This window comes from Ovis canadensis, chromosome 2 (genome assembly GCF_042477335.2).
Source record: "Ovis canadensis isolate MfBH-ARS-UI-01 breed Bighorn chromosome 2, ARS-UI_OviCan_v2, whole genome shotgun sequence".
Lineage (NCBI taxonomy): Eukaryota > Metazoa > Chordata > Mammalia > Artiodactyla > Bovidae > Ovis > Ovis canadensis.
The window spans coordinates 21,443,072-21,456,303 of record NC_091246.1 but is presented as its reverse complement, the minus strand read 5'-3'; the positions used below and the strand labels follow the sequence as shown (position 1 = coordinate 21,456,303).

The following is a 13,232-nucleotide window of genomic DNA, read 5'->3' as shown; positions in this document are numbered from 1 at the left end:
CACATACATATAAGCACCTTATGTTTGACAGAGGAGGCAAGGATAATACAATGCAGAAAAGACAGCCTCTTCAGTAAGAGGTGCTGGGAAAACTGGACAGATACATGTAAAAGAATGAAATTAGAACACTTCTTAACACAATACACAAAAATAAACTCAAAATGGATTAAAGACTTAAATATAAGGCCAGAAACTACAAAGCTCTTAGAGGAAAACATAGGCAGTTACTCTCTTTGACTTAAATCATAGCAAGATCCTCTCTGATCCACCTCCTAGATTAATTGAAATAAATACAAAAATACACAAATGAGACCTATTAACTTAAAAGCTTTTGCATAGCAAAGGAAACTATAAACAAGTTGAAACGACAATCTTCAGAACAGGAGAAAATAATTACAAACAAAGCAACTGACAAAGGGTTAATCTCCAAAATACAGAAGCAGTTCATACCAGAAAAACAAACAGTTTTTCAAAAAACTGCCCAGTTTTTTGCCCAGTCAAAAAATGGGCAGATCTAAACAGACATTTCTCCAGAGAAGACATACAGATCACTAATAAAGGCATGAAAAGATGCTCAGCATTGCTCATTATTGGAGAAATGCAATTCAAAACTACAATGAGGTATTACCTCACACCAGTCAGAATGGCCGTCATCAAAATATCTACAAACAATAAATGCTTGAGAGGATGTGGAGAAAAGGGAATCCTCCTGCACTGTTGATAAGCATATAAACTGATACAGCCATTATGGAAAACAGTATGGAGATTCCTTAAACTAGGAATAAATCTACCATATGACCCAGCAATTCCACTACTGGGCATATACCCTGAGAAAACCACAACTCTAAAAGACACATGTACCCCAATGATCATTGCATCAGTATTTATAATAGACAGGACATGGAAGCAACCTAGATGTCCATCAATAGATGAATGGATAAAGAAGTTGTGGTACATACATGCAATGGACTATTTATTACTCGGCCATAAAAAGAAACGGATTTAAGTCAGTTGTAGTGAGGTGGATGAACTTAGAGCCTCTTATGCAAAGTGAAATAAGTCAGAAAGAGAAAAAGAAGTATCGTATATTAACACAAATATATGGAATCTAGAAAAATGGCACTGATGAAACTAGTAGAGATGGACTTGTGGACACAGCATGGGAAGGTAAAGGTGGGACAAATTGAGAAAGTAGCCGACATATATACAGTATCATGTGTAAAATAGATGGTTAGTGGGAAGTTGCTAAATAACACAGGGAGCCCAGCCTGGCACTCTCTGATGACGGGGCAGGATGGCAGGGGGAGGAGAAGGAGGCTCAGGAGGGAAGGGATATGTATATAATTATGACTGACTCTCATCGTTGTACAGCAGAAAGCAACACAAAATTGTAAAGCAATTTTCTACCAACTAAAAATTTTTAACAATTGGACAGCACAGCACTATGGTTATTACTACAAGGGGTCAAATACAAGAAGCACAATCACTGAAAGGCAACGAAGGGACTAAAAAAGAAAAAATGAAATAAAGAAAACCATGATGCTGTCACAGAACTCAAGCAGAGGGTGTTCCACAGCACCAAATCTGTAAGAATGTTGAGGAGGATGAAAGTAAAGCCCCATTAGTAGCAGTGTCATTTATCCTTTCATGGTAAAAACTTAGTCCAAATAACAGGGGTTGGTTAAACAAATCAGGAAACAGCTCATTCAAAGGCAAACTATCAAGCCATTAACAAATAGAAAAAACATTGATGATATGAAAAGATGTTTATAATATATGTTAAACAATTTCATAAAATGACATGATCCCAATTTTATAACACATACATATGTCTAGAATTCTGGGCTGTGGGTTTATGAGCAGTTTTTATTTTATTCTTTGGCATTTTATTTATTTATAATTTTTTATAATGAGAATAAAGGAACAAATGATATGCTTAACAACAATAAGACGGCTACATCTTTTCAAGCTGCATTATAAAACAAAGTGATAGTAAATACAGCTACTAAAAATAATTAACCATCCTACATTTCTAAAGTTATTCACATTTTTCTCCCAACTCCTCTAGATACACACTGTGAGGTGTGTATACTTTAAGGTCAGTTCAGTTCAGTTCAGTCACTCAGTCGTGTCCGACTCTTTGCATGTGACTGCAATTATGGTGGCAGAACAGCAGAGATTGTTGGGAATTCTTAGAAGGCAAAAGATCTTTTCTTAGCTGGACTAACCTAGATGTCCCAAGGTCAAAAGACCAGGAAAAGGACTAAAAGCTTCTTGGAGTCCTTTTCTTGCCTTGAGAGGTGGGAGTCTTGACAGGGAGGCCTGGCGTGCGGACACGACTGAGCGACCGAACTGAACTGAACTGAAACTCTAAGGACCACTAGATGGCGCCCTGTACTTTCAACCAGGAGAAAGTACATTGGCTTAATTTAGGCCTGGATTTGCCATTCATTTTCAGGCATACATGGAAGCATTTCCTTCTGTGTATAACACACTGTATGACATGACTCAAATTAATTCCTCGTATAGCATCAAAACAATAACAGCTCTCTATCTGAACCTATTAAATTCACAACACATAGAAGCAAATTTTTTGTTAAATGGAATCCCTGTTTAAGTACCTCTGGCTGGGACTGAACAAATAGAATTTCACAACTGAGCTAGATAGTAATTCTATTAGATAAAGGCATGCTGAGCATCCAACTTCATTTATGGAAATAAAAATTTTTATTTTTTACCTGGAGAGTATTCATTCAGCTTTTGTTTGGCTTTGAGTTGAGGCTTTCAATAGAAAAAAAACCACAACAGATTCTATGCAGCCAAAGCCTTGGTACTGAAAGTTCAGCTAATGACCACCCCTGAGGGACAGTAGTGACAACCCATGTCTAAGTCATTCCTAAGAATGCTACTGAAAGATCCAGACAGAGCCATTGTTTGGAACTGTACAGGCTCAGCGTTTGCAGAGCCTTGAAAATACAAAGCTAGGCTCAAATATAAAGGAAAATACCGCCCTTTAATACAGAAATTCCACCAACTCAGAATGTCCATGCTTTGAAAGCCATGTCAACTCTGACTTTTCAGAAAATTTTTTTTTAAAAGGTGAATTCTTTTTTTCTGTTCTTTGATTCCAATGTACAATTGGAGTGACAATAAGGCTTTCTTTACTTGTATCCAAGTGTTTCTAAAAATTCTAAAGTATTATCCTTGAGAGAATAAAATACATGAAAAAAAAATGTTACTCAGGGATATGTCAGGACACCCATGGGGCAGCAGCACATATGCATTACTTTCATAATCAGAAAAGTGATGCACATTTTAAAAGTCCCTGAAAGCTGTAAATGCATCAAACAATTTGATACAGTCAGGATTCAATCAAACACAGAGTTTGATCTATAGATATCTTTTGTAATCCTTAGTATATAACAGAGCTGTGTGTGTATGTGTGTGTTAGTCACTCAGTCATGTCTGATTCTGTGTGACCCCATGGACTGCAGCCCACCAGGCTCCTCTGTCCATGGGATTCTGCGGACTAGGATACTGGAGTGGGTTTACATGCCCTCCTCCAGGGAATCTTCCTGATCAGGGATTAAATCTTCTTCTATTATGTCTTCTGCATTGGTAGGTGGGGTCTTTATCATTAGCACCACCTGGGAAGCCCATGTAACAATGCTGCTGTCCCTAAACTTGGATCTAATACATGCCACAAGTTAGATCCATTAGTATGGATATAAAGCCTGCATGAAAAAAAGGGAAACTTGTGAGCCTTAAATCCGCATCAAGTTGAGACTCTCCCCTTTCTAAAAACCCTCTTCTCCCCCTTTCCCCCAAGAAGCCAAAACTGTCAACTGTGTCATGCTTCTACTGTTCCTTAAGTTTAGTTCCTGGGAGCCTGTGAGAAATTAGGGTAGTAGGTAAGGCAAGACTTGTGAATTCCTCACTAATATCAACGAATAGAAACAGAACATTATTTTTCACCTCTGTAACTGCTCCAAAGATCCAGTCATTCAGAATCCATACAAAAAAAAGCAACGGGTCATCATTCACCTCACTGATGACCAAATTTACACATACCTAACCTGAGGGTGTACCTCAGTGAGTTGGAACTCTAAATGGGGTTTCAAAACAGCAGCATCTGTTTGTTTCTTAAGCTTGGCCCACTGGAATCCGATCTCGTAAGTTTAAATATCATCTGCATACTGAAAATGCATTTAGAAGTACTCCGGAGAGAGCAAGCTAGAATATTTAAGCTTTCATTCTGATTATTTTAGTTTTCTATTAAGTTACACCAACACTATGTGCTAAAAGAATAATCATTAGAATAAAAATACACTGTGGTGTGCTTAGAACTTTGCATACCTGATATGCAAACTTTACCATATACAATCTTCATCGTAACTTTATGAGACAGTCATATTTTGTGGATCAAAAACTGAGGCATGGAGACATCAGGGATGTTTCTCAAGGTATGATATCTAGAAAGCTATAGAGCTAAGATTCAAACATAGTCTGTACATCTCAAAAACCTATTCTCTTCACCTCTAGCTTGCATTTCCTCCATTTATACGTTATTATCGTCTGATTTGTAAAATAAACACTAACTGTACTGCTCATTTCTCAAAATAATTGTGAGGATAAAATTGAAAATATGGATGTAAAAGATAAATTTAAACATATTCTACAATTAATTTATTACTAAAATCTTTATTTTCATATTGAAGTATTGAAAGCAGTGGTGAGGAAATGTGAAGACTTGTCTTTTTTCTCTTATTAGTATTATTATTATTATTTTTTAAATTTATTAATTTGGCTGCACCAGGCCTCAGTTGTGGTACATGGGATCTTTAGTTGTGGCATAAGAGCTTTTTAAACAAAATTTTATTTATTTATTTGGCCACACCATCATGTGGGATCTTAGTTCCCTGACCAGGGCTTGAACCGATGCCCCCTGCATTGGGAGCATGGAGTCTCAGCCATGAACCACTGGGGATGTCCTTCTCTTATTTTTAATTGTGTAGGTAATACATACTTATTTTTAGAAAAAAAGAAGCATGCATAGGGGAAAATCTGGACTTCTACCATTCACTTACAATCACATTTAACTTTTTAATAAAGTTCTAGACTTTATATTTTATAGAAAGTCACTGGTGCTGCTGCTGCTGCTAAGCCGCTTCAGTTGTGTCCAACTCTGTGCGACCCCATAGACGGCAGCCCACCAGGCTCCCCTGTCCCTGGGATTCTCCAGGCAAGAACACTAGAGTGGGTTGCCATTTCCTTCTCCAATGCATGAAAGTGAAAAGTGAAGTGAAGTTGCTCAGTTGTGTCCAACCCTCAGTGACCCCATGGACTGCAGCTTTCCAGGCTCCTCCATCCATGGGATTTTCCAGGCAAGAGTACTGGAGTGGGGTGCCATTGCCTTCTCTGATAGAAGGTCACACTTTACATAAAACATATACATTTTTTATTCTGTGTCAATAAATATATCTTCATTTTGAAAGGGTACATAGCACTATATTGTAAAGTTATATTATGATTCATTTAATTAAACTATATTGGATAGTTAGTGTAAAATATGCTTTTAACCATCAAACCTAGAAGTAGATGTCACTCTATTTTATCTTTTTTCCTGCAATAATTCAAAAGCAGTGATGGATTCTCAGATTATAGGTTAACAAATATACTAAATTAATAGGGAGGTTTTAGTATTTTTTCCTCTTGGTGACCTCTCACTTTCTGTAATGTATAGCTCTTCCTGTCCTTTTATGTTGTCTATACATTGTTACTTTCCTCACAAGACTGTTAAAGGGATGTTATGAGCACATTTGTGAAGGAGCCTTGAAAAGCAAAAATTTTATGTAAATATATATGACTGGATTTTTTCCTAAATCTATGTCTCAAATGAGTAACAGTGAGGCATAATTCACCCTCACCAAAAGAAAAGTCATCCTGCTTAATTTTTTACCACTTGAATCCTTAAAGTTTTATCTCTACAGACAGACCATCCCTGGCCATCCAGATGCTAGCTTTTCATGGTCAGTTTCCTCCAACTGATACAATACCAGCCGAGGTCAGTATGATCATCCTGTTCCCTCAATGGGGGAGAAACACTGTTTCCCCTGAAAGTGTCTGAACCTTTTATATTCTGGAGAGCTGCAAGTCTAGCTGATGTAATAGGTTTAGGGGAAGATGCCTGGCTTACTCCTTGTTTACCTTTTCTCCAATACTTTCCCACCATCCCCCATAGGAAAGATCTGAGAAAGAAATAGTGGCTTAAAGATTTCCATTAGTTTGTTATTCATGCATTAACTCAAGAAGCAATGTGATAGACGCTGAGATGTTCTTTCTTCCTTCCTGCCTAGTTAGAGATTTTGCATCCCATTTTTAGTGCTGTGCTGTTTCTTTACTCTTTTGTGTATGTGAGTAGCAGCAGCTAGACTAGGCAGGAGAAAAGAGAAAGAAGTCATCTCTACATTGTGTGGTGCCACTAAAGTGTGCAATACCTTGCTATGAGAGCTCCACAGTGTTGCTTAGGGCAATGATACTCAAAGCAGCTAGTCTGCCAACTGTTGCCTATCCAAGATGAGATAAGGAGCTTGTGCCAGTATGAAGCAACACACTGCTTTGTCAAGAAAGACTTCCCAGGAAAATAATTTCAGATGAGCCAAACTGTGTGCTTAGTGGTGTGGCAGGAGAAGTTGGGGTAGAGAGATTAGACCCTGTGGCCATAGTCTCGTGAGCAATCTACTATAAGTTCTCCTATAGAAGATGTATGAGAGGCCAACATTTCTGGAAAACGTTATTGGGCATCTTATTGAAGCTTCTATGGTAATAACTAAGGCTCTAGAAACTGCATTGGCGATGTGCATTTATAAAAATTTGCCATTGGTATAGAAACGGTACCTTTGGCATGTCTTCTAATCCCAGGCAAGGGGATAAACTATTCAGGAACACAGTTGTTTGGCAGGAGGTGGGTGCTAAACCCACTTACTTTTAAGAGAAATAAAATGAGGGAGTGGGTATAGAGTAAGGTGGGAGATGAAGACACATTACACTGTGAATCAAATCTTATTTTGATTAATAACAAGAAATGGAGAATTAGTGGTGAATTAGGACTGGGATGATTCTTATCAGATCAAAACTAACACCTCTCTACTGGTTATTTAGCTAACACTATAAATTTTTTTCACAGTGCATCACTTTCTTTATTTGATTCACACAACAACTCTGTCAGACTGGTAAAGTCAACCTTCTTTTGACTGACAAGCCTAGATGCTCAGAGACCAGAGGCACTTCCCTAAAATTCCATGGCCAGTAAGAGGCAGGGGTAGACTGAGTCTTCTGAGTACTATTTAATATACCTTCCAGTAACTGTGCTCATTTAACCCAAATGATTGGTTAATGAGTGGTGGCTCAGATGGTAAAGAATCTGTCTGCAATGCAGAAGACCTGGGTTTGATCCCTGGATTGGAAAGATCCGCTGGAGAAGGGAATGGCCTACCCACTCCAATATTCTTGTCTGGAGAACCCCATGGACACAGGAGCCTCGTGGGCTATAGTCCATGGGGTTGGAAAGAATAGGACATGACTGAGTGACTAAGACTTGCTACTTGCTATTCATGAAATACAAGCTAATGGCACAAAATCCAAGGTGACTTCTGCCACACCAGAAGATAAAACAGGAAGGAATTAGACATCAAAATTGGTCTTCAGTTGATTCAATCGTAAGTTAACCCCAAGATGTAACAGCCAAGGAGGTCAAGACCCAAAATTCTCTATAGACTCTTCTATGGCAGTCAAAAAGGAAAGGGGGCAAGACAGGTTAACTGCCCAATGAATGGTGTTTGCTAGTGTCTTCTGCTCTATTTATCTAGAAAAATAAGTGCTATAAAAATTTGCCAGATTAAAAATAAAAACTTCCAAATTAGTTCTAGGTTTATTTTTCAAGAGGAGCCTATACTGCTAAGAAAAGTTTTGCATCACTTGACGTTTAACTTGAAATCATTTATCTTCAAGTTAGCAATAATTAGGTGCTACTATAAGCCATTCATCATGAATTGTAGAAGAATATGTTTCCCCCAAGAGGGAGGACAGTGCCTATGTGCAGAAAGTCAAGAAAAACTACCACAATTGAGAGCAGATGTTTTAAAAAGAAATGTCCTTCATTTGTCCCCTCACGAGGCAGGTAAGTTATGTTGTGATATCATTGCTTTTTCCCCTGTACCATACACAAGTGGCACCATGCTAGTCAAACTCTAATAAACAGAATTTAGTACTTATCCCTATATTATAAAAATGGACCATCCAAAACACTTACATTCCCATGGGAATAAACATATATTAATTAGTTGGCATATATAGTTCAAGATACACATTGTGGATGGTACATTCAGTGAGAGATGAAAATAGCAGTGTAGTCTCTTTTTAATTGCATGGGTTTGAATCTAAGCCAATTATATTACTCCATTAATTCTGCCTAATGAAACCAATATGGAATTAACATGAGATACATTTTAGAAAGAAATGTGTATCTGTCACTACCTCAGCAAGTAGATTTTGAGGTGTTAACTTTGGAGAAACTATACAAAACTCTCCGAAGAAAAAGTAGTAGGGGGTGTGAAGAGAAAGAAAGAACTGTAGGCACTTACAGTAACAAACTTAAACTAACTTAAACGTAACTGGATCCATGTGCAGCATCATTATTTGAAGGTCATAGGAACAGAATTCGGTTGGTCTCAAGTGGAGATTTAGGTGTAATAAAGTCAGAATTTTGGGGATGGAAAGTTACTTTGGGTCAAAAGTTACTTTGACCTTATCCTATGTGTAATATTGTATTAAGCTTTTACTATGTACTGATATTACACATATGATTTCCAAAGCGGTATAGCTAACAATCTTATTTTTAATGGATTTCCATGCTTGAAGGAAGTTTGTTCCATTCAAGCTGATGGACCTATGTGTTTATGTTCTGAATGAATAGTATATTGAAATAAATGACTATTTTCAGGGGGTGATCATTTCAGTGGTATCTCCATTCAGGAGTTGTGGCAGGATGTGATCCAAACCATTATTTATTAATTAGGTTTCATATAAAAATATCAGTAGCCCAAAAGAAAGTAGGAGAAAACATGTTGCTGCTCCAGCTCTGAAGGCAATTTTGATTTGCATGATTGTGTGGACAAGTCCACCCTCTTCTAGAATCCTTTATTTAGGCACTGGCACAATCAACAAACTAGGTCACTGGGCAGGAGAGTCTAATAAGGACAGTGGCTAATTTAAGCCAAATTTATTTAATGTGTAAAATGACTTCAGCATGCTTTTATATTTAGAAAGTTTTTTTTTTTTTTTTAAATCCCATCATTGTATTAGATAAAATTCCACTTTTCAGGAGAAGCCAGAGAAAGATCAGTTTTTATTTTTGCTGAAAGCAGATGATGGTCATATCCTAAAATTACATATTACAGTGACTTGGCATTGAGCTGGACATTTTTAATATAGAACATTATAGAAAGACATTTAAATTATATACTAAAAGTAAGACAGGTTAGATATGTTTGAAGTTAAAATACAAAGATAAATGAAAGAAAATGTCCTCAGTTGGCCAAACTAGATTTGAGTCAAAAACAATAATTCTCCCCTTTCAAGATGTGTGCCATGAAAGTTACAATGACAATAATGATTTTAAATACACTTCTGAATTGAAATACAGAAGCAAATGTGCTTGACACAGTATTTATTTTATTGTCAGCTTGCAAGGGTTGTCCCTGGAGGACTCTCTGCCCTCCAATGGTCCTAAAGCTTTGAAATTTACTGATTCTAGATGCTACTTCACAGTTTCTCTGGTCTCCTTACTGAAGTGTCCTGCATACCACAAAAATTCATCAAGGAGCAGAGACAATTTCACTTCTAACTAAGGAACACTAATTTTGGGGGAAATTTTTGCTATTTAAGACTCCTGGCAAACAATCTACAAATGAAAAGGAGTCTGGAGACTGAACAACACTGTTAGCATGTATGAAGTATTAGGTAATAAGGAAGCAATGATGAGAAGCAAGTTATGCTGACTCTTGCATTTGTTATGTCTGATTCTGCATATATATTAATAATGATACACCCCTATGGATGCAATTTCATGTTTATAACACTCTGGCTATTGGCAGCATTGTGCATCTGTGTTTCCCAAGCCTTCCCATCTGCTGCCTATAGTCATTCAGATTCAGGTGACAGAAATATATTTTAGCTTAAAGTTAATTAGTCTGCACTCTGCAGATCAAATCTCTACAGTTCAGCATTAAATAGGAATCTTCTGGGCAACTGCAGAAAGCAGCCTGAACCCACCTTTCCTAAGATTAAAAATGTTAAGATTCATTTTTCTAGAAAAAGAAACCTTTAGTACTCTCTTCATATATTATGCATAGATTTGATCAAACTTTTCATATGTATTTGCTCTTACTCATTTTATTTCTTATCTCTGTATATATATCAAAGTGGAAGAAGAGAGATTAGAAATATTTTTTCCAGCTACAGTGACAGAGTGAAAATGATATAGAGAGAAATTTTCCCAAGTCTGGACTCTTTTACTAATATACCAACCAATGTGGATCAAGCCTCTGAACTTTCCTCAGTTTCTCAGTCTTTAAAATGGGACCAAAGACAATTAACTATTTGTTTCATAAATACTTTGTGCAATGCTTAGTAACGCTTAATATCTTACTAAAAAATAATGTACAAAATGCAGAAAGCTCCCATTGCTAAGAGGACCCTGCCTTTAAAAATATATTTATCTTATTATTAATTGTCAACAGTTAAGTTCACAAATAGCTTCCTCTATTGAAACCACACACACACATTTAACCCATAGGAAACGAAATTATTAGTCTTCTTTATTTCTAGACAATTGGTGCAGAAATGGGCTGAGAACACAACTAAATATAGCCAGTTTCTGAACCCACATCACATGGAGAGAGGGTAGGGACAAAGACACAGTCCTAGATGAGTCCTCCCATCCATTTTTCCGGTATCAGATTATGTTTTTAATGCCTTTCAATATCCGAGACTAATTACCAGACTACCTATTGCTTCTGTACTAATTGCAGATTTCATGTTTATGCACAGGAATTTAGAGGGAGGTGTTTTCTTTACACCATGGCCTAAAGCTCAGGGAAGTCGTCCAAAGTCAGAGAGGGCAGGTGCTCTTTCTGACAGTTGCTTTCAGATTTCTTCCCGGGACTGAACGACTCTGGCAATCCGGGCTCTTCTATGCCCATCCCCCACGCTAATCATTAGAACCTCGATAGCTCTCTATGCTCCTGAACTTGGGACTTCAACTTCCATCGGGTAACCACTAGGTTTCTCCCAACTGGTCAAAACGTGAAGACTTTTTCGCTTATTCTCCCACTTTCTTCCTTCCATCTTGCTACCTTTACCTCTCATTTTATTTCCATCTGAGTTTGAATATGTTTTATTTTACTCCTACTGAGATCCTCCTACCTATAACCTACGGATATGGTCCGATCCTCAAACAGTATCAAAGTTGTAAAGCCCCACGTCCCTAAGGTCTTCACCCGGGTTTTCCCTCTCCGCCCGCCACCCATCCTCCCCACCCCAGCCGCCGCTACCGTCCCGGCCCCTAGTGGCGTCCATCTCCACTCCAAGCGTCAGACTCCTCTCACCTGACTCTCCCGTGGAAACTCGTAGCGCACGATGCTGATAACTGGAATGTGCAGGACGGAGCTGACCAAGTCGAGCTCCATCATCTCCCCCAGGCTCTGAGGGAAGGCGAGCAGCGCCGATACCCCTTGCACCACCACGGTGTGACACACGCTCTGCAGAAAGGAGAAAGGGTCACTGCTCCACGGCGAGCTAGGGGAGGAGAAGGGCAAGAGGGGCAGATCGCCCAGGCCCGCCTCGATGGCCATCACTACTTCCAAAGACAGGTTGTAGGGCAGCAGTCCTTCTACGCGGTTCAGGTTGTCCACGGCGAAGAGGAGGGCGTCCCGAGGCCAAAGGGTCTCGGCCCTGGCGCCCTCCCCCGGCTTCCGTGCGCCCAGCGGCCCCCTGCCATGCAGGGCGCTCCCCAACCAGCGTGCGCCTGGCGAGGGCGCCGGGGGCAGCCAAGTCCCTGGCTCAGGTTCATCGCGCGGGGCGCCTGTCCGGCTGCCGTCCGGGGTGCGGCTGGCCGCGCGGGGGGCCGTGGTCCAGGGCTGCAAGTGCACCGCGCCCACCCTCACCGCGTGTCCGATGCGCTTGAGGATCTGGCAGGGCTGCGGGTGCGAGGAGGAGCCAGGCACCCCGGCCAGCACTAGTGCGCAGGGCGGCGGCAGCAGCAGACAGACCCTGCTCAGCAGCCACCACAAACTCAGTCTCCTCATTACTGAGACCCGCAGGGAGAAAGCGCGCCCCCTCCTGCGCCCGGCTCACCCCGCTGCAGCAGCCGCCGCCTAAGGTCTCCGCCCCCAGGTCCCGCGCGCCGCTCACTCGGCTTGGCGAAGCGGTGGCAGGTGCTGGGGCGGACTCTGGGCCATCCAAATGGGAGGCTAGCGCGCCCTCGGCAGTCTCAGAACCCGCTCCCAAGTCCCTCCGCCTCGCATCCTCTGCCCGCCCGGTCCCTGCGCGGAGCGGGGCGGGCGGCGCTGGTCACCCGCGGCTTGGGCGCCCGTTCCCTGCCCGCCCCATCCGCAGGGCGGCTCGGGCACTGCGTCCGGTCCCGCGGGGAGGCTGGGCTGAGAAGCCGAGGGGATTTCTAGGGGGCAACGGTGAGCGAGGAGGCAAGAAGCTCACTTGGATTCTTGACTCTTCTTTTTCCGCCCAGACGAGACCCACTTATTTCCTTGGCCTCGCGCAGGAGAAGAGGGTTCACACCTGGGGTGCGAGAAAGCAGCCAAATCCTCCTAGCTCCGTCGTCGGCCGCCCTCTCGCGGGCTCCCCCAGAGCTGGCTTCATTTTTCTTCTTCCCTCGCTACTTCCTCCGTTTCTTTCTTTCGTCCTCTTTCCGCCCAGTCGCCGCCGCCGCCGGCTTCCTCAGAGGAGCGACGCGACTGGCCAGCAAAGGGTGGCTCTGCTCGGAGCGCAAAGTTCTCCCCGCCTCAGCTGGCGCCTCCCTGTTGCTGAGCCAGGCGCCGGCCTGTCGCTTGGCTGCGCTAAACGCCCGCTGATGGTTGAGAGTCGCGGGTGGCCCTTCCCGCGCCCCTGACAAGTTCTCGCCCCTCCAAGGCCGGGAGTCGTAGTTGGCGATATTC

The 13,232-nt window shown here is 41.2% G+C and overlaps 1 protein-coding gene across 2 annotated transcripts in view; it reads right to left on the bottom strand.

Annotated features, from left to right (window-relative positions):
* GRIN3A (glutamate ionotropic receptor NMDA type subunit 3A) overlaps positions 1 to 12,478 on the bottom strand; it is a 213,204-nt gene extending 200,726 nt beyond the window's left edge. The window contains exon 1 of one of the 2 annotated variants that reach the window (XR_011254220.1): positions 11,667 to 12,478. Coding sequence is in view for 1 of the 2 variants with exons in the window: in XM_069575538.1 (XP_069431639.1) it covers positions 11,667 to 12,365 (699 nt within the window). In the remaining variant the exon portion in view is untranslated. The remainder of the gene's footprint in view (positions 1 to 11,666) is intronic. The other variant, XM_069575538.1, reaches the window with a different exon arrangement.
* Between the last annotated feature and the right edge of the window lie 754 nt (positions 12,479 to 13,232).